This window comes from Brassica oleracea, chromosome C8, assembly GCF_000695525.1.
Source record: "Brassica oleracea var. oleracea cultivar TO1000 chromosome C8, BOL, whole genome shotgun sequence".
NCBI lineage: Eukaryota > Viridiplantae > Streptophyta > Magnoliopsida > Brassicales > Brassicaceae > Brassica > Brassica oleracea.
In genome coordinates, this window is record NC_027755.1 from 23,986,085 (window position 1) to 24,007,344 (window position 21,260).

At 32.5% G+C, this 21,260-nt stretch overlaps 3 protein-coding genes across 4 annotated transcripts; all 3 read right to left on the minus strand.

Annotated features, from left to right (window-relative positions):
* Positions 1–755: 755 nt before the first annotated feature.
* Positions 756–1,411, minus strand: LOC106311099. The gene has a single exon (XM_013748335.1). The coding sequence runs from the start codon at positions 1,312–1,314 to the stop codon at positions 817–819; it is 498 nt and encodes a 165-aa protein (XP_013603789.1). The 5' UTR covers positions 1,315–1,411; the 3' UTR covers positions 756–816.
* A 450-nt stretch (positions 1,412–1,861) lies between these two features.
* On the minus strand, positions 1,862–3,581 carry LOC106309873 (2-phytyl-1,4-beta-naphthoquinone methyltransferase, chloroplastic). The gene is made up of 8 exons (XM_013747014.1): positions 3,389–3,581; positions 3,245–3,309; positions 3,073–3,163; positions 2,897–2,985; positions 2,664–2,797; positions 2,532–2,593; positions 2,328–2,427; positions 1,862–2,153 (listed from the first exon to the last, which is right to left on the minus strand). Exons 1-8 carry the CDS (start codon positions 3,545–3,547, stop codon positions 2,053–2,055), a joined length of 801 nt encoding a protein of 266 aa, XP_013602468.1. The 5' UTR covers positions 3,548–3,581; the 3' UTR covers positions 1,862–2,052.
* Positions 3,582–6,511: 2,930 nt separating this feature from the next.
* On the minus strand, positions 6,512–12,852 carry LOC106308154 (homeobox protein knotted-1-like 6). 2 transcript variants are annotated; one of them, XM_013745288.1, is made up of 5 exons: positions 12,375–12,852; positions 11,908–12,033; positions 11,687–11,825; positions 6,999–7,234; positions 6,512–6,922 (listed from the first exon to the last, which is right to left on the minus strand). In XM_013745288.1, the coding sequence occupies exons 1-5, from the start codon at positions 12,693–12,695 to the stop codon at positions 6,803–6,805; spliced, it is 942 nt and encodes a 313-aa protein (XP_013600742.1). In that variant the 5' UTR covers positions 12,696–12,852; the 3' UTR covers positions 6,512–6,802. The 2 variants fall into 2 exon arrangements, with proteins under 2 accessions (XP_013600742.1, XP_013600741.1); XM_013745287.1 differs by having other exon boundaries at positions 6,999–7,237.
* Positions 12,853–21,260: the final 8,408 nt, after the last annotated feature.

A 21,260-nucleotide genomic window follows, 5' to 3' on the forward strand; every position in this document is an offset into this window, starting at 1 on the left:
AAAAAATAAGGGAAATTTGTTTTTTTATAGCAAAAAAATGATAAATATGTCTTTTTAGACTAATCCTATTACTTTATGTTCCAATAAAATATTTTTTTTTTCAAAATGACAGTAATACTCTTAAAATTGTAATTTTTTAAATAAAATATATAATGAGTTCGATCATGCGGGATCGATCGATCCGAATTTTCAAGGTCCAACGGATCGATCGATCATGATCATTATGTAGAACAAAAAAACGCGGAGTATATACTAATCGACATGGTCCATTTCACTCGATCGGCGAAGGTCGATTTATATAGATCGACCGATCTCTCAAAAGCAATCATAAGTTAACTACAATTTTCGTAAAACTTGAAACATCATAAAAATGAAAAAGTTTCACTTGCATGTTTAAGTCGGTAATGAAATATGATCTCCTTCCTCCAAAAAAAACCCCTAGAAACTTGATAAAACATGTACTATGGCTGTTGTTATATATGGTTTTTCCCCTCTCCAAATTCCAATTTTTGTTTAGAGCTATAAACTCTAATAAAAGGAGATCAAGGAGAAACAGATCATCAGTATTTTAACTAATATAACATTACAAATAAAAACATTTAGGACTGAAACAAAAGTTGACATGTTTGAATTAGAAACCGATATCCAAACAATTTCCACCTACATAAACACAAGATCTTCCTCTTTCCACAATTTTCTTTTTAAATCCGAAATTAGTCCAAATTAAAAACATATAAATATATACTCTATAAAAGCAATATATTTATCTTTTTTTTTTCCTCTCTGAAACCACAATATTCGTTGATAAATCATAGCTTAATTAAAAAGGGTAGAAAGAGCCAAACAATTATCAGCCATCTTGTACAAAACCCCTGCGGATTTATAAATGGCGTTATTCCCCGGAGTTCCCTTCATTGTCTCGCTGCAAGTATCGTAGTCCGTTAACGCAGCACTAAGGTTAATGTTAAGGCTAAAACGGTCACCTTCCTTAATGTTCTTAAGGGCCTTGTCCAAATTGTCAAACGCGCTATTGAAGTTAGACAAACAAGTCGAAACACCTCCGTCAAGTACTTTCAGCTCTTTCTTGGCGATATCTCTGGCATGCCTCGTCCTCTTCATAAGCTCTGCTATGGCCACATCAGTAGCTGCGTTCACATTCTTTTGACCCTTAATGGTGCCTCTGCACAGTGCAGGAAAATCCGTCACCGTGCAAGGGTCGTCGAGAAAGAGGCTAAACGCTGCAGCGCTTCTGCATGAGGCGGCGAGGAGGAGGAAGATCATCCCGAGGATGGTCATATGGGTAGTGGTTGACATTGTGTGTGTAATATATAAAAGGAAACGTATATATATTGTGTTTGTGATTGAGCACAAGGTGGTGGATTAGGTTTTTTGATGAAGAGGAAGGAGGTGGTTTTATAAATGGGCATGCAAAAAAATTATATATAGTTTTTTTAAACAAATGATTTGAGTGAATATCCAGCGGTGAATTAGACCGGAACATATCTATTTTGGTATGTTTGTTAGTTAGACAAGTAAGTGGTGGTTGTTTTGTTGTTCTATTTAGGGGAAAAATCATGGTTTGTTTCAACATATATGGAACTTTCTGTTCAACTGATTTTGCTAACAAACAAAGAATGAATAATGGAGGAGAGTAGGGGTTGGGCTAGTGTGATTCGTTGTGGTGATTAACTTTCGTTTGTGATTATTGCGTTTTAGAGATTACTTTGTGTAATTATTTTGTATACGTTGTAACTTTACAATTACACACATGCAAATAAGTATAGGGAAGTATACATTCTCGCATAATTTTCACTTTCTATCTTAATTTGCATTATTTTGGATAACTTGTTTATCATAGGAAGATGTGCAATGGTATGGCATATTACATTTGACTTTAAAAGTCTCAATACATCCAAAGAAGGATAGATAAACAATTCCTTTACATTTACAGTACAATCTTCAACATCCTGAAAACAGAGTTTTTCTTTAAGCAAATCAAGACAGAGACAGTGAGTTTATCTTGGAGTTGAAGTGCCATTGAATGCTATTCGTTCACCTCACAGCGACCAAATTCCCCATGAAACCACCGCTAATCTCATAATGACGGGCACTTGAGAAGCCAGCTTCCGAAGCAAGAGTCTCCAGCTCTTCTCCTGCAAAAGAACAATTCAAACAAATGGTAAAAGATGTTTCAAGTTCGATGCTTTTAATGATGTAGAAGTCTGAGAGGAATATACAAAGGTGGAAATGTCACAAGTCCCATAAAGAAACACAACATGATTATACAATATAGTAAGTGGTAATATGCTACTGGTGAAGAACAAAACCTGTTAGGTACCCATTGATTGAATACTTCAGATATTCATACTCTTTTGCAAGATCATAAAGAGTAGCCGCAGGGACAACTACATTGTCAATCATCCAATCCTTCCAATAACCAAAACAAACCAACCAAATTATTTTCCTCTGAAAAAAACATATATTTCTAAATTAAACAGAACCACAACTCGTAGTTAGAACAACAAGCGCACCTGCATAAATGTAGTAACTGATTGATTGCTCTTATTGAAATCAAGTATGGACACTCTCGAGCCTGATAACCAAACAGAAGACAACTAAGCAAATAGCACAAAGTTTTTGTATACAAATGCAATGTATACTACCTGGTTTCAGAACCCGATACATCTCCCTCATGGCTCTATCTCTATCAACAACATTTCTAAGACCATAACCCATCGTAATAGCATCAAATTCACAGTCATCAAATGGCAAATCAGTAGCATCACCTCCAATCCACCTATGAGAGAATACATATTTATTAACTGTAAGTCTTTTCCCCAAGGAATGTTACATCACCAACAACAAAGCATGAATGTTACCAGTAAGTAGTGCTCACTCTATACACTTGTAGCAAGACCTCACTCTAAGTTTCTGTCTAGAAGCTGCAACAGCTAGTTGTTCAGAGGAGAAATCCAAACCCATTACCTATAAATCCAAACCCAAAAGTAATGAACAAGCAAGCAATCCACATTTCAAAACAAGACTAAGCCAAGAACAATTGCCAAATCAAACCTTTCCACTTGGACCAACTTTCTCAGACAAGAGAAAGGCTAAATCACCACTTCCACAACACAAGTCGAGAACTTTATCTCCTGTTCTCGCTCTAACCACAACATAAACGAGACCCAACATCAAAAAGCAAAGATTTTTAAAAACATACGAAAGAGATTGAATTTTGTCTAACCCGCTCCAGGAAACAGCCATGTTCTTCCAGATACGATGTTGTCCTAAGCTCAAGAGATCGTTCAGCTACAAAAGTCATACAAGGAAGAAAGAATCTTTAAGGAAATGAGAAAAAGAAAGAGAAGAGAAGGGGACTGATTCAAACGTTATCGTAAACGGGAGCAATGCGGTTGAATAGAGTCTGACGTTCGTCGGAGGAGCTCGAGGACTTAACCACCGACCTCCGTCGCGAATGGAGTTTTACCGGGAGCTGGCCTTGGCCGGGGAAGGTCACCGGGAAGACGATACCGAGTAGAGCCGCCATTTCAAGGGAGGTGATTAAACGATACGATCATGTTGTTTTGTTCCAGCTACACGGGTTGGGTAGTCTGGTTGCAGACTTGGAGTTAGCTATTGGGCCGCTTTAGGCCCACTAAAAATCTTATAGCCAGCTTAAAAACTTTAAACAAAGATGGGACGGGGTGCAGTAAAACTCATGGGATGTTGTAAACCATACGAACCGATCAACAAAATTTGAAAATTCAATAGTTTTTGTTCTTGATCTCCAAAAGAGACATTAACGTAACCGAAAGAAATTCAGGTACCTGAGATAATGAAGAGGTCTCAATAAGTTATGTCATGTACGAAATAAAATGGAACCAATAAGCAAATCGACGTCAAAGCTATTTTTGTATGCAAAGTGACAGTTGATATGATTAATGAGAAAAAAGATCATAAAAATAAATATATTGACAAGTGTACACAAAGAGATGATTCACCAAATCAGAAAGAAACAATATATAAGGATATAAGCTCTTCTGAAATAGAGAAGTATTTGGATCAATAGTCTATATACTAAAAAGTGTAAAACAAGTGGGATAGAAATGAGTTGTTGCTTAGAAAGATCAATATGGAATTGATTGTGAAGAGACATAGTCTATATGGTAGATGCAACTACTTTCATGTTCCTTATTAGTCTGGCAATAAAGTAAGAACTTGAATTATAAAACCCACTGGAAACTGATAATTCGTAAGAGATAAAATCCTTAAAAGATAGAATCCCTGAAAGATTGGTGATATCAAAATCATGTTCCCGGAAATCTAGCTATTCGATCAAAATATGCTTTATGGGATATCTGAAGTATTTGAAATTAATCAATACATCTTTATATTTATCAAGAAATTATAGATCAATAGAGTCATTGATTTGAATATAATCAAAAATTCCTGAAGAGTTATAGAAAAGTTGTATTTCAGAAGAAAACTCTTATTGTCTTATGTAGGTCTGGGCGTTCGGGTACCCGTTGGCATTCGGATCGGGTTTTTCGGATTTTTGAATTTTCGGGTTTACGCTTCTAGGTCTCATACTAAAATTTTATTAGTACGGGTCGGGTTCGGATAATAACACTTCGGGTTCGGTTCAAAATTGTATTACATCATAAAACCCATAAAGTAATCATATATCATACGGATTCGGGTTATATCGGTTCGGTTCGGATATAACCAAAATAAAAAACAAAATTTTTGAAGTAAAACATAAAGCAAAACATCTAAATTAAATAAAAATTAATCTATCACATATAAAATTGATAAAAATAACAATAAAATGTTAAATCAAGCATGAAAACAAACATCATTTGTAAACAATATGTACTGCCTTATAGAGAGTAGACTTTTTATTTCAATGAGTAAGTTATAAAATACTTATTTATAACTAATTGTGTACTTAAAGCATTTATTAGAATTTTAATATTTATTATTATATATACTATTACCACAAATAGTGAATTTAATAATTGGAATACTTATATATATTTTAAAATATTTATATTGACTATTAATTTTGGATTTTTCGGGTTACCCGTTCGGGTTCGGTTAATAACACTTTGGGTTCGGATATTTTTTGTACCACCCTACAAGACCCGTTCAGATATTTTTACGTTTCGAGTCGGATAACGGGTCGGATTTTTCGGTTCGGGTTCGGTTCAGATTTCGGGTTACGGATTTTATGCTCAGGCCTAGTCTTATGTATTCCAAACTGGAGATCTAAAATGAGATGTTATTGTAAAGATCCTTGAAGGATTTTATTTCAGATGCTCATATATGTTTGGTCTTGAAGTATCATATTTAAAGTGTTATTGAGCAAATTATTAATCTTTTTCATAACTAAAAGATGTAATTTCATATGACAAGAAAGAAAGTCATAATAGTAACTTTCATAGTTACGAATGAGTTACTCGTATGTACGACATGCAAGACGAATGTCTAAACGGTTGTATGTAAGAATTTTTTTTTGAAATCCAAATAGACCAAGAAAATATTGTCTATACCAGATAAGAATTGTGGACCAGAAGTCTATAGACCTTGAATACTCTAATGGAAAGAGTATTATGATTGGAATGCATATCCTGAAGATATTGTTTTCTGGGAAAGAAATGTGAAATATGTGTGGTTGTACTCTTTTCCTTCATCATGATTTTTATCCCACTGAATTTTTCCATGACAAAGTTTTAACGAGGCAACAAAAAACACACAAATGATAGACACATGAAAGAATTATTATAATTTCAAAGTAGAAAGTCTATCACAGATCTAAAATCTTTGAAATCAAGATAACCGAAGAAGATCATATCATATCAAGACTCATACACTGCTGAAGAATGGCGGTGTTCTTCTCACAAGTTCATTCAGATCTCGACGTATGTACACATGAGAGAAAGTCATTACGCGTTGCATTCTTTTTCCATTAACCATGGTTTTTCCCATTAGATTTTCCTGGTGAAGTTTTTAACGAGACAACATTTACGGTGTTTTGAAAATATTTTGGTATAATGAACATCAAAGAGAAGTGTTATGAATATTGTGATGATTATAAAAAGTCTTGTTCACCAAAATTTACTTATACTTGGTCTCCAAACTAAACGCTCGTATTGTATCTCTATACAAAGAGTTCATTGTTCATAGAATAATATACACTAATTATTCTTTCTCTTTTATCTACTTATAACAAATATAACCAACTGAGTAGTTTTTTTTTCTTCCAAATTGACCAAGTATACCAAGATATACAACAATTTCATTTCAACTCAACAAAATAGTATCCAGGACCAGACCATATAATCCGAATTCAGAACCTAACCAAACTAATATATAGTTTGGTTAACTTCAGTGACATTTTCCAAAAGGGAGAAAAGTGAAAACTAATTAAAACGTTTGGTCATGACAGAAATTTCCAGTTGTGAGAATAATGAAACTTTAAAATCACGAGAGACTGATCTTAGAAGAGACCGATTAAGTCACTTACTATAAAGGCATGTTCACCGATAATAATAGTTACAAAGCATTTGACGAAGACTTGTCCCTTGGTTCATTCCTACATGTGACTTGAGTAAATATTCATTCATGTATCCAAACCTTCACTGCTCTTTCCCTTCATTTTTCATTTGCCGGCAAAACAAAGCAGAATTTAATTTGTACTAAGGAAACATGTCAATACAGCCCCATTTCTTTTCTTTTACTTCAACGTTTAAATACGATAATTCTCATTCCTCGGTAAAGAATGATCCACTAGAGTCGACCATCATGCAAAAGGGATATTCTCTGACTGATTCCAATGACGTTTTCTTTGGTTTATAAACCAATTGTTGATCTGTTTTTGGTCTAACCCCGTTGCATCAGCTAACGCTATCTTATCACCTTCCTGTAAACATTCATATGACATATCATCATCCCATTTAAATATATAGTTGTGAACATAAACTGTGTTTTTGGCTTACGGTAGGGTAAGGCCACTTATAGTGAACACTCCACCATTCGAGTAGCGCTTGTCTTGCTTCTCTTGGTAGCTTTCCTTTCTTCTTCTTCTTTGAAAACTCCAGCTTTAGAGAACTTATACCGCTTCCAAATTTTCTAAGCAACCTGTCCTTGAGATCACGGTCTTCACATACTTGTTTCCCATCCTGTGATATCTCATCGCCTCCACTTAGTTCCTCGTCAGATGAAACTGCACCATCTTCTGGCACATGCAAAGTGTACAGTCGATCAGTAACTTCTAGAGAGCAAGATGAACTAAACATTTTCTCACATGCACGTAGCGATAAATGATTTAGTAGACGACTAAAGGACAGTCATTGATATGAAAATAGTAGATTATTTGCAACTATAAAGTTAGAGCCGGCTAAACGGCTCAACAAGAAGAAGACGAGGGCAAAAATGGAAAAGAAACCGCCGCAGTGAATAGTTACTTCCATTGACATTGTGTCAGTAAAGAGGACTAATAGTCTTGTCTCATAAGGACACATCCCCCACACCTGCCCTACTTCATCATCTAAATGGGACTACGACACGTGATCAGTGTGAACCCCCGGAAATAACGCTACACCTCACATTTATGTTCTTCTTCCCCACAACACCCCAAAACCTATATTTTCACATTTATATATATGCCCCCAACGACTCTACTGACCCACTTACACAGAGCTTCCTGACATTAAACTCAACCCCAAGAGATGATTCAAGAAACATTACCTGATTTCATAATAGTTTTGACTGTGTGACAGAAAGATATAGCCGGAGAAAGCAACCGTGGTTACTTCCGAATTAAAAGAGACAAAGTCAGTCATGCATACAATGTAATGGACTAAGCTACTATATACAAACAGCATTAGAGCTAGAAAGTATAGTATTAAAATATGTAAAATAAAACAAATAAAATTGACACGTTACTGTCAACAGATATTTTTACCAAAGAAGGCAAAGCATGCAATGTGCCACATCAAGTTCTTGAAATTAAATTTAAATAACCCCTACAAAGTCGACTAAAGCAATGGCAAATATATAAACAACTAGCCAAAGAATTCTACAAACAGCCATGTCAATCATGACGAAACCAGAGATGGAAACAAACTCATAATTCAAATGCACAAATCACTAGAGAAGGCATACAAAGTAATAATGAACACATTAAAACATTTAGAACATGAGCTGATTACGATAATGTCAGACAGATACGATTGAAAGTGGAGCCTCAAGGTTCATACTGTATACACACATGTGAATTATGTCTCATTATGTTAATAGTTGAATGACAGAAAAAATAGTTTGTAATTATGTTCTTACATTTCATTGACTGCTTGAAAAAATAGAGTTTAACATGCAAATAAGCAGACACGTGCAAGTAGCGTGCCGCAGAAGGACATCATACGACCCACCAAGGGAACAACGCAACCAGAGGAAATGACGACCACTACTTATACTATATGCAAAAGAGTTGAGAAAAAGATAGAGAAGCATATAGTCAGTCTTATAGATGATTTGATTGGGGTGTAGAGAACCCTATGTCTCCTTTTACTACTTTATTAAAAAAATTACCAAATTATAAACAAAATCTTTTAGGAGAGAAAGGTAAGTGGGGGCAATGGTGGGAGATCACTAGCGGAATACACGGGAGTCACATGGACTCCCAAACCTATTACTTTAACCAAAACAAAAAAAGAACAAAAAAGGACTCTAATTCAAGCTTATCATGCAGTATGATCCCGTTTTCTTACCATAAAAATATTCTACTCTTTTAATCAATTATGAAAAAACATATGATATTAATTTGGGAAAATGCTTCGCAAAGGAGAGAAAAAAAAACTAAAAGGAATCGGAAAAAGTCAATTAGAAACCATCTCTCAGCAGCTAAGAGCCCAGGGTTCTTATGGGAAAGTTTTTAGCGGAATATAAGAATATATTTCTTAATTTGTAACTAAAAAAAATTAAAAACCGATTCTTAAATAAGAAAAAAAACGAGCAAATGTTCATGTAGCCAAATCTTTTGTATTAGTGATGTATCAAAGACCTATTTAAGTCAACTTTGGTGGAGCCAAGGATTGGCTGTATTACTAAAGCGGATTAGAACGAGAGAAAGCAAAGCATGCGAGTAATCTAAGAAACTGGTAGATCACATCTCAAGTGAATCTAATTTAACATTGTATTTTTTATTAGTTTATGATTCGTTCCGGTGCAATAAAAACTCGATTCTTCAAGTAGAACGAAAAAAATGGTTAAAGCTCACAACTAATTTAAAAGAAGAAGATGATGCAATCATTCAAAAGGTAAATTGTACTTTGAACAATTTTAAAATAGTTAATCACAAGCATTCGCCCACCATTGACAACCTGCAGTGATCTATTTATCAACCTTTTCCAGCTGATTCTCTCGCAAACTCTCGATTAATCAATTAAAATACTCTGAAATGTAAAATATCAGCAGCTTTTTACACAATAAACAATATTACCAAAGTACAGGTGGAAACTGCATTTGAGATCTAACGCGATAAGGAAAACCCTCAAGAGCTGGAAAAGTACACCGTTTTATGGAGTTCCATATCTTTACAGCTAACTCTTTCAGGTCGTTAAGCGGAGTTTCAAACTAATTAATTAGTTAAAATTTCTTAGGCATTATTAATATTTCCACTAATGTGATTAGGGATGCCAAAATGAACTATAACTCATGAGCTGGCTCAGCTCAGCTCGTTTTTTTCACGAACATGATCTCTATGTTTTAAACTCATTTAATAAATGAGTTTAATGAACATGAGCAGGCTAATGAGCTTGTTCATTTTTATACTTACAACTATATATAATATATAATAAATATGTATATATATATATATATTATATTTGAATAACTTCTATTTTTATGTAAAAAAAGAATTTCAATATTTATCATATTTATTTTCTAAAATTAAAATGTAAAACATACATATAAGTAATATGGAAATTAAACTTTTAAAATTTATAACTTTTTCGAAGAAAAAAAAAAGAAACTATACTGTTTAGGAACTATCAAAATCTTCTATATAAACCCACCTTAACCCTATCATCTCTCTTAGTTTGTGATCCAAATTTGACATACGTCTCTCTTGATTTTGCTTATTTTTATTAAGATCACGAGTTAGCTCAATTAACTCATGATCTAGATGATCTGAGTTTGAGTTTACATATTGAAGCTCATATAATAAATGAACTGAGCCGAGCTAGCTCATGAAAGAACCGAGCTCACTATGAACTGAGCTGAGTTGAGCAAGCTAGCTCATTTTGACATCCCTAAATGTGATCGGTTAATTTCTTAAGGCCACAAAAACGTTTAGAAGTTAGAACCGTAGATCATATTAAGCAAATACATACAAAAATGCACTGTTCTAGAGCATTTCATTTGTATATAATATAAATCTTTTTTTTGTTTGGTTTTAAAATATAAACCTACAACCCACAGAACTGAGCAACTTAACTCACATGTTAGTAAAGTCCAACAAGACACCAAACGCTTTTAAGACACGAGATGCATATAAGATCATACACTTGGCATTGACACCACTTTCGATGATCAACAAAAAACTCAGATCATTGGAACTTGAACTAGATCAGAGTGAAGCTTCTCTAGAGTTCATTATAAAGTACTCCAATCCGGTGTATTCGTTAATAAAAGGAATTTGTGTTTTAAATGTTTTTAATTCTAACGACAATGAATGTGATTAAATTTAGTTTTCCAAAAATATTATCTGCGAGTGTGCGTAATAAGTTTTTTATTGCTAATATTTCTGTCAAATTTGTTACGAAAATCATCAGAGCCCTAGAAGATATGTTAATTCAACAAGGGAGAAGAACACAATAAACATACGTTTAACGAGTGGTGGAGCAAATAAGTTTGTGAAATTCAACAAAATTTATTGGTTAAAGGTCATGACTAGGTTTTTTCTGTCGACAGGTTTTCACTGGAAAAAACAGGAACGTGGAAAAAAAAATCAGTACGCAACAAGACTCTGAAACGTCAAAATCAGAATCTCTACCGCAAAAGTTAAGTGCTTTCAAGATCATTTTTCTTTCTGACAGGAAAAAAAGGAATATAAAGTTAAAACTGTATGATTTCCACAAAGATGAACAAGAAAGAGATATATAGCAAGAAGAGTATTAAAAAGCCCACCTAATGACTGATAACCAATGGGACCTTTGTAAAATAATGGCAAAAACTGTTCCAAGTTAATTAGACCTCAAAGACGACTTATGAAGCAGTGAACACAAGAAAACCCAATATAGGAAAGTGGCTATGGAGATGAAAGATGTGACTCAGTCACTCAAACATCTGCACCAAACCTAGGGTTTATCTTTTTCTATTTTTTTCCCTCATATAAGCGGAAACTAGGGTTCTTGAAATCATTAAGCTCCCAGTCATATTTCAGAGACTACGAATAAATTTTTTGAAACGAATTCAATATCTTTCCTGTTTTTTTTTTTTAAAACGCATCTTTCCTGGTTAGTGTGGTAAAATAATGTAACGGAAAGACGCACTTATTGAGTAAAGCAATATATAAATAGGAGATAAATAGAGTGTAAATCACACACAGATCAGAAACAACACTCAGAGACCAAACACCAATCTTAGCCACTGAACAAGAGATGGATTAATAAAAATGACTTACCCGAAAGTCCCCTGGCAGACTCCACGCCAGTGCATAGGTTCCGTAGCTGCATCTCAATTTTGTTCAAAAAGGTCGTCGCCTCATCAAACGGCCTCGCGAGATCCGATTTGTACTTCACCAATATTTCGCAATAGGTTTCCTGGAATCTCACCAACCAAATATTTTTATGTGTTTAAAAAAAACAAACGAATCCGAATAAAAATCAAGAAAAAGAGATAGACCATGAATTCATCAAGCTCAGGATCAGCTCCGAAGCAAGATGATGAAGGAGCAACGCCTTGCTTATACACATGGCTCTCCCGTTGAATCTCCTCCAGTAGATACGCTATATCCGGCGGCGCTCCAACCTGCAAAGTTGATCAAAATCTCACACCGTTACATCTAACTCGAGGAAACAAAAATAAAGAAAATTATTACCAAACAGATGGTTTAGTTTCTCCTTTGTCATTAACCAAAAATTATAAAAACAATAACACTTTCTTGAATTTCACCAAGAAAGTAAAAAAGAAGCCTAGATTATGAAATGATCAAAAATTACTTGAGAAAAAAATGAATATGATCAAAATTCTTATAGAGGTGAAACTATAAAAGTAACTTCGCTAAAACAAACAGAAAAAGGAAGAGACAAGAGAAAGGAACAGTGGACCATCAACTATGATTATTCTCGATCAGTTTTTGTATAAATCACCTTCTGACAGTCCATGTACGCCTGGAGTAACCGTGGATACGAAGGATGACAAGCTATTTTAGCCTTGATGACACCGAGCGATACGTTACCATTATTCGTTCGGATCTCTGGACCCATCGATGCAGCCTCGGACGACATAGCGGAGGCGGCTACTGAGAGTAGCTCGTTCAAACCGAAAACATCGGAGACGCGGTTGTCTCCGGCGGAGGAGCAAAGCAAGGTTTGGTAGTCGGAAGGAAACATCATATTATCCTGTGACATCATCATCACCGGCTTATCTGAGTAGTCACATGTTGGATGAAAGCCGTACATTCCATCCATCGCCGTTGACCACCTCCGTCTTCTTTCTTAATTTGTTTCTCTGCAAAAAGCTAGGTAAGCAAGCGATGAAGAATTGTATGAAACTACCTTTTGGTTATTGTACAATATATTTCTATGGGGGCGTTTTATCTAGAGATAGAGAGAGAGAGAGAGGCAGGGATCATATTTTCTTTTGGAAAAAACAAAACAAAACAAAATAATAATAATAAAAATAGTTAATGGAAAAATGGAAAGTGTAATTACGAAAGAGGACAATGAGCTATATGGCTCGAGCTTGGGGCTCCATACAGTTTCAAGATAAGGCCTTCCCAACTTATGGGTGAATTTTCCTACCAAAGGCAAGTGTTAACAAGAGAATGACTAGAGGATGTATCTTTTTTCCATATAATCAGATACGGGACGAAAGTGCTTTTAGGAAAATGGGCTCATCTAACCAAAATTTGATCTAGTTAATTAGGTAGTTGACAAAAAAAGGTATTATACTATGAGCAGAATTTGCATATCAAGAGGTGTTTAATTATCATCGTGTATATACCAAAATATATGAATTTGGAATAGTAGAATGAAGAGAGTTAACCAAAATGCTAAGGTAAATATTTTTTAAATAGTGATAGTAAAAAATAGAAAAAAATTCTAGGTTAACTCTTTATTAGTTTATTTTCACAAAATAACACTTAAAAAAATGACCAAAATAAGTTTTATTAAATGGTAAAAATAAATTTATATCATAGGATTAACTAATCTAGACTTAAGAATTAGAGTTAAAGGATGGGGTTTTGAAGATATAGTTTCAAATTTTAAAGAATAATAAATAAATATTAAAATTTTCAAAATATAAAAAAACTATTTTGGTTATTTTTTTTTAAAGCTATTTTGTGACAAAAATTTAAAATGACTATTTGAGAAAATTACCCTAAAAATATGAATGAAAATTTCTTTAACTAGTTGTAGTTTTCTAATTTGTTATTTGTTTTACACACACAATGTAAACAGCACAAAAATTTATTTAACAAATTTTACAACTCTATAATAGCTCTACTGGTTGAATCGATCTGATCCGAGTCAGTGTTTATTTCCCATATTAAGGCCTGTGAAGAAGATTTAATTTCCCATCCTTTTGGTTCCTGCTCTGACGAATTATATAACTTGGTCTCAAATCTCATAGTTAATAACATATACAGCAGCACAAGATGAAGAGGTTAAAGATTTAATAATTTTTTTGTTTTAGTGCTAATAGTTTAGTTCTGTAAATCTGTTGCTAGATACAAGGCAATAAACTATAAAGAGATTTTATTGATGAGTAATTGATACCAAACGTGAAGAGCATATGGCTGTGAATATAGAGATATGCTTTGGCTAGAGTGGATAGGGATAAAATGTAGACTGCACCACCTCCACAATTGGATATTTCGATTGTACGGAAAACCGGGTCTCGAGAAGCGAAAATTGTTCTTCTTTTGTTGTAATTAAAATAGTTAATTTCTGAGTAAAGCAAGTTTGTGGATAAAAATACGAATAAAATAAATGGTTTATGCCAACATTGATGATGTTGCAAAATCAGCGCTCTTAGCCGATTTAAATATTTTAGGTTATATTCTGATAAGTCTGACTGTGTAACATAATCAGAGTAAAATGGTAAAAGTGGAAAAAATTTCACCTGGTTTGCTCTCATTTAAACCAAGCAAAATAATAAATACAGAAATTATTTCTGCCATTTTATTCCAAAAATGAGAATAAAGTAGAGTAAAATTTCTTTCACCTCGAATGAAGTAAAAATGTTTATTCCAGCGATATTATTTTTCTTTCAGCTCATTTCCACCTTTTTCACATTTTTCCTCTGTTATATAACCAATCACACCCTATATATATTGCTAGATACTATGTACATTATGATTATACTGAATGTTTATGCCAATACTGATGATGTGGATATATACATGATGATTTAGTTAGTGAAAATGAACGAGCTTGTTTATGGAACATAGACAGAGGCAATTTGGAAATTTTCCTGATTTTCTCGGGGGCAAAATTTGCTGATTTTCTCGGGGGCAAAATTTGAACATAGACAGGAGCAAAATTTGCTGATTTTTATTTATTAATTCATCAACTTCGAAATTGTTCCTAATTTCAAGAGATAGTATCAAGAAGAGAAAAACAGCACTTTAACAAAAAGAGAACAGAAGAGCATCTAATAATATATCGACTGAAAAAATTCTTTTAGTTTTGTCGACAGCTTTAGAAGTCTATCGTTTACTTTTCTATTAGGAAGGTGGCATCTTCAATAATACTACTTTTGATATAAAATTTGTTTATATATATTTTTCTCCTCTCTTTTAAAGACGAGAGACTCGAGTCATTTTCACTTTAAAGGTAATTGTGAACCATTGCAATAAAATAACAAACTAAACAACCTCTTTTCCCTTCTAATTATAATTAGTTTTGTGAAAATAAGGATGCCTACGATAGTTTTAGGATAAGTTCATCGAAGAAAAGAAAGAATTCTAAACTGTATAAAGTCGGTGTGTGTTAAGCGTATAATCAATAAAAAATGGGTGAAAACGATTTTTAAGAAAGTTAATCGCTTCTACTTTCTACATACCTACTTCTGATTCTACTTAATCTAAGATAAAAACATATGCTGACATTATTATAGTGCTTTGGTTTCTGATGAAAACGTCATAATAAATGAGTGCAGGGGTAGTAAATATCGAAAATGCTAATAAAAGCAAAGCATATAAATTGATTTTTAATATAAGATTTGATTACTTATGTGCAGTTGACGAAACACTCACACACTTCACTGTTTTTGGAAACTTTGTTCGGGATACTCAGGGTTAAGTTTGATTGATCCAAATAAAGTATAAGATACATTAATGTTCAAAAAAAAAAAAGTATAAGATACATTACCACATGGAATGAATGAATGAATGCAAATTGCGATTTTACGAAGGGCTAATAGGTATGTAATTGGCCTATCATTCAAAATGTTCAAATATCCATCATCCATGCAATTTGCCACTTGGATGCTGCATGTTGAATTTGATCTCAGAATGCAATTTTTCTTAGAGCTCTTATGATTGGTTGCTCGCATAGCTAGGTTTCTTCTATTAACTCCCCATCAGCATCCATAGGCTTTGTGATTTGATAGATTCTTTTCATATTTCTGTACCTATCTCCCTACCTATCCATCTAAGGCAATAATTTTATCACCAAATAATGCAACCCGATATATATACATATATGGTTTTATTTTAAAATTTGTCTATACCTACTACTGTCTAATATGCAACTTACGTGCTGAACTTATTTAGTATCCGTGTCAGCCAGTAGCTATTGTCTTAGCAAAACAGATCAAGTATATATATTTTCTAACATTTGTAGAACAGCTTAGAGCATCGTTAAAGGTAGAGTTGTTAAATTGGGTATCTAAATAATATATCAAAATTTACTGGAAAATCTTTTAGATAATTAAATGTTATTTTTTCTTAAAAAAAGGTGTTAATCAGAAAATGACACTTGGTTTTGTAGTTTCTAAAGTTTTGGATGATAGTATACTAAACCATCTTCTTCAGGAAACTATTGTGATGTTTTAAAATTTTCTCTGCTACTTCAACTTTTTTTTTAATTATACTTTTTTTTGTTGGAACTCTTTATAAGAATTTGCTGTTGAAGGTGCTCTTAGGCAAAATATTAGTATATAGCTTCTCAAAAATATTTCGTGACAAAAAAAAAAGATTCTCAAAAATATTAGTATGATTTATCATCAAAAATATTAGTACGTCGGTTGGCATAATTTGCGATTAATATTTATTGACGATATATACTTATTGATTTAACCGGTTTGTGCTTTTCAGAGTTGTAGATAATTAGTTACTATATGGACGGTAGGGGAGATATAAGTACATAAAATGTAAAATAGAACAATTTTACATGGTGTGAGTTTTGCATATTACAGCTACGTTTAGTAGTAATTTTAAGTTCCGAATATTTAAATAAATTTCACAAACTCTGGTTTTAAACCATGTTTTTTTTTACATAAAAAAACATGTTTAATGACTTGTTAATGTTTCTAAATCTATAATTAGCGAACTAGTAACATTAAACCCATATTTAATGACTTCAGTATATATATATATATATTGCATAAATAATGTAACCGTCAACACAAAATTAAATAGTAGGATTTTAAAATCATATTTGATTACAGGTTACAATTTATGGTGTGTGCTTATTTATTTTTTCTAAAAATATAAGATTTGCTCAAGTGTCTTCTCGTTGATGGACATTTGATTGACCCATGCATTTCCGGGCCAAGTTTGTTCGAAAATTACCTGACACAAAGCTACGGTTTCGTATGAATCCATGTAAAAATCAAGCTTGCTTTGGTGCCTCCATATCACTCTTTTGGATCTCGACCGTTGATTCTCTCACCCAAATTTATTGATGTTTTGGGACTAGTTTAGCTCCATATGAATTATTCATGACCTTGAACCATACATCAGATTTGAATTTATAGTTATATCTGGTCTTAATATAGCAATAATTATAGGCTTATATATAATATAGCTGAGGATACGAATGTTTAAAATCAAATAACGGGGTAATTAAGGTTGTTATGTTGGTATTTTAAGCTACCATTCTTAGGATTGAATATTTATAAATATTATTGCTTTTCATATATCCTAGGCTGAATTTTAAAGTTAACTCAAAGAATAGTACATATGGCTAATTGCATATATATAGATTTATATGTGAATGCTCCATGCATAATTTAAAATCTCTGGATATCTTCATATGGAATATGATGCAGAACAAATAATTGATATGATTCGAGTTAAATGATTGATATGATTCGATCAATGGGGGAAGTGTGTATGCCCATTCCTAGCTAATAGGAATCATTTGTAGTCGCAGTGTATAAACATTTGGAATCAGTGTTAATAGGATCGATGTTAAAGTAAATAATTCTCTTTAAGTAAATATTTTTTTTATTATATAAAGAGATTTGCGAGTGTATTTTAAAGAATTTCGTACTACCACTTGATCATGATTGAGCGTAACAAATTATTGGTCTCATTTATGTAACAAAAAAATAAAAGAAAGTATACAACAAAGATGTTTCTCAGAAAGAAAAAAAGTATTCAACAAAGTTAAATATGAACATACGTGCTAGGAAGTAGGAAGTGGACAAAATATCAAGGCCATCTCCACCCCAACTCTAAAACACTATTTTAGTGTGATTTTTACACAAAAACCTTTTCCAATTCAACACTAAAAATCACACTATTTTAGTATAACAATATAATTTCACACTAAATTTGGTGTGACACTATTCAATACACTAAAATACTATTCATCCCAATAAAACACAATTCACTTAATTTATTAATAAAATAGGACAATTAAATAAATGAAAAATAACAACATAAATACATATAATATTATAAAATAACTTTTAGCGTGAAGTTTGGTGTTGTGGTTAGAGAATAACTATTTTTAGTGCTGAAATTGCATCAAAATAGTGTGGTTTTAACACTAAAATAGTGTTATGGGTTGGAGATGCTCTTAGGCCAAGTCCAACGGCACGGTAAAACGTCAAAATAGCGTGTGATGTGATGTTTCTTCGGCACGGTAAAAACGGTTCAAACGGGACAGATGAAGCAGATCATGCAGATCAAGCGGAACAAGTGCAGATCAAGCGGGACAAGTGTAGATCAAGCAAGATAAGTGTAGATCATGCAGATCAAATAGTTTATTACAATTTTAAATGGTAAAATCAGTTTTAAATAAAACAAATTATATATTTTAATAATTAAAATTATAATAAAAATCACAACACATAATATATAAAAACGTTAACAATTAACAAAATACATATCTTTTTTATTACTATACATATATAAACTACAATACTATATATTTATATAATACATATTATAACTAAAACCACATATATTATATAAATATAATAATTTAAAATAGATATGAAAATTATATGATGAAAATGCTAAATAGAGAACGATAGTTTTTGTATTATTAAAATTGTGAGTAGCTAAAATGAAAATATAATATTTATAGAAAAAGTTTAGATATATTTTGAAATTTAATTATTTATGAAAAAATCATTGATTGGTTAAGAAAAGATAAAAGCATATGGATTATCTCAAATGTATGGTGGTGAAATCTGCATGCAGATCTATTGATTTTTCTCAGAAAAAGACAAAAATATTGATCTGCATTAGAAAAAAAGAAAAACGCGAATGGTAACTTTAAAACAGGAGAACTACCCTTGTGGGTGAACTGTCTTTCTCCCACTACACCATTCAAACACTATATTGGTGTAACAATGTAGCAATGACAAAACTTTTTTTTTAATTTTAATTTTATTTATATTAAAACTGTTTATTCTATACATTATTTAATTATATTTAGTTACATTTGATTTCTATGATTATTTAACAATTGGATTACATATTTTTAAAACGTCATAGTTATTTGTTATATTTAAATTTTAATTAATATTTCATATTTATTTATATATAAAATATATTAAATATTAGTTTAAACATTTGAAATATATTTTTTTTTGTTGCAGTTTTAATATTAATTAAATACTTTAGTCATAAAAATAATTAATATCTATCAAAACTATTAAAAGCTAAAAGAATTTTGATTAATAATATAATAATAAAGAATTTTTTTTGTGTAATATTTGGTTTATGGTTGGAGATCCAAAAAACTTTAGTGCTAAATTTATACTAAAATATTGTAATTTTGACACTAAAATAGTGTAATAGTCTAGAGATGTCCAAACCCGTTCATAAGTATATCTGTGGACTATGATACCTGAAACCTCTGTATAAAAAAACTGAATAACTAGAAGTCTAGAACACCTAATATTTCGGTCTCTGATGTTGCTAATCAAGACTTTTATATGCACAATCACATCTTGATGGACGTAAACCAGATTTTGTTTTATATTTAATTCATTTTCAACCAAAATTTATTTTTTGTTCAACCTTTCAACCAAATATAAAACATCAACTTAAGCCAATCCAAACTACGCGGGCAGAGTCTGACAAACAATCTGTATACATTTTTCACTGTTATTTTATTAGCTGGAAAATATAACCAGTCTCTTTATAATACTACATGGGAGGATAAAAATATAACAAAATGCAGCTTATATAGCACGAACTGACGACAAAAAAATAATAGCACGAACCATATTGCAACGTGCTTACTGGGGTCAAAATTTCCATTTATTCATTCTACTCTATCTAGTAAGCGTAGTTAATTCCTTTATTTAATATAGTTTATTCCTTTTTTGTATATACCGTAATACACACACACACACACAAGATCTGCAACTACCATCTAAGATGCAAAAGATCAATACATATCTAGTTTCGATTATGAAGTTATCAAAGCTAATGTCAAGGTATACAAAGTTACTAACTAATATTATTCGATATTAATTATGGTTTAATTAGTATCTACGAAATTTCATCAGAAAAATAATAAGTAGTAAATTGTTTTCGTTAGAGTTAGATTGATCAACCACTTGTAAGAGTCTAAAGATAACACTCTTTCAAGATATCAAGTTTTGTGAAATGTGTGGAGTGTGGTAGAGATCCGGTCGGAGAATATATAAATTTTCTTTTTAAAATAATGTAACAAACACCCAAAGGTGCTTTTCAAGTTTTAATTATATAATAATCCATCGGCAGCACTATTATGTCCACTCCGGTCGGAGAATATATGCGTCCCATATTTGTAGTCAGTATTGGCTTTCACTTACATCCATAATCACTGCTCATACTTTAATAACCGAGTTTTCTTATGTTGTATATCACCAACAAAAAAAAACTGTTCTATTAGGTTTCACTAGAAGCCGAGCTCCGCGCAAGCGCGAGGTTATTTGTGTATGCTGTTGTTGTTTAGTTTTACTTAGTGTTAGCGTTGTTAGTTATGTTGTTCTTACACTTGTGTTGTTGCGTGCAGTTATTTGGCAAAGCAGAGGGTCGGAGGTGGTGGAATTAGTTGGGAGACAACTGTTTGTTGTTGATTACGTGTAGGACGCTTTGTGAACGAAGACCAGTTGATACATATATATTACTTGTATTTAGTTGTCTGCATCCCAATTTCCACTGAGGAACATATGATGATGTGCTTGTGTCACTTTTTCTGGGGGTTTTGTTTTGTTTTGGTGGCTATTGAATTTTAGTTGGTTTCTTTGTTGCATTGTTTAACGTCGATGCCATGTAACTATCTGAACATGTTTTCATGCATGAAGCAAAAGACATGCTAATTTTCACGAAATGCAAAGACCCATCAACGTTCCCCTTTATTTAAAAACTAAGTAACTCTTCTCCTGGTGGAGATAGTTTGCAGATAATTAAAGACAACCAAGTTGAAAATAGGAAAAAGCATACTAAAATGGTTATTTCATTGACACATAAGCTAAGTGGGGATGACGGTTTGATGGGCTTGAAACAATCACTCACGTGCCTATTTTCTTCGTTTTCAAAGCTTGGCATTGCTTCATCAACTTCTTCGGCTCTC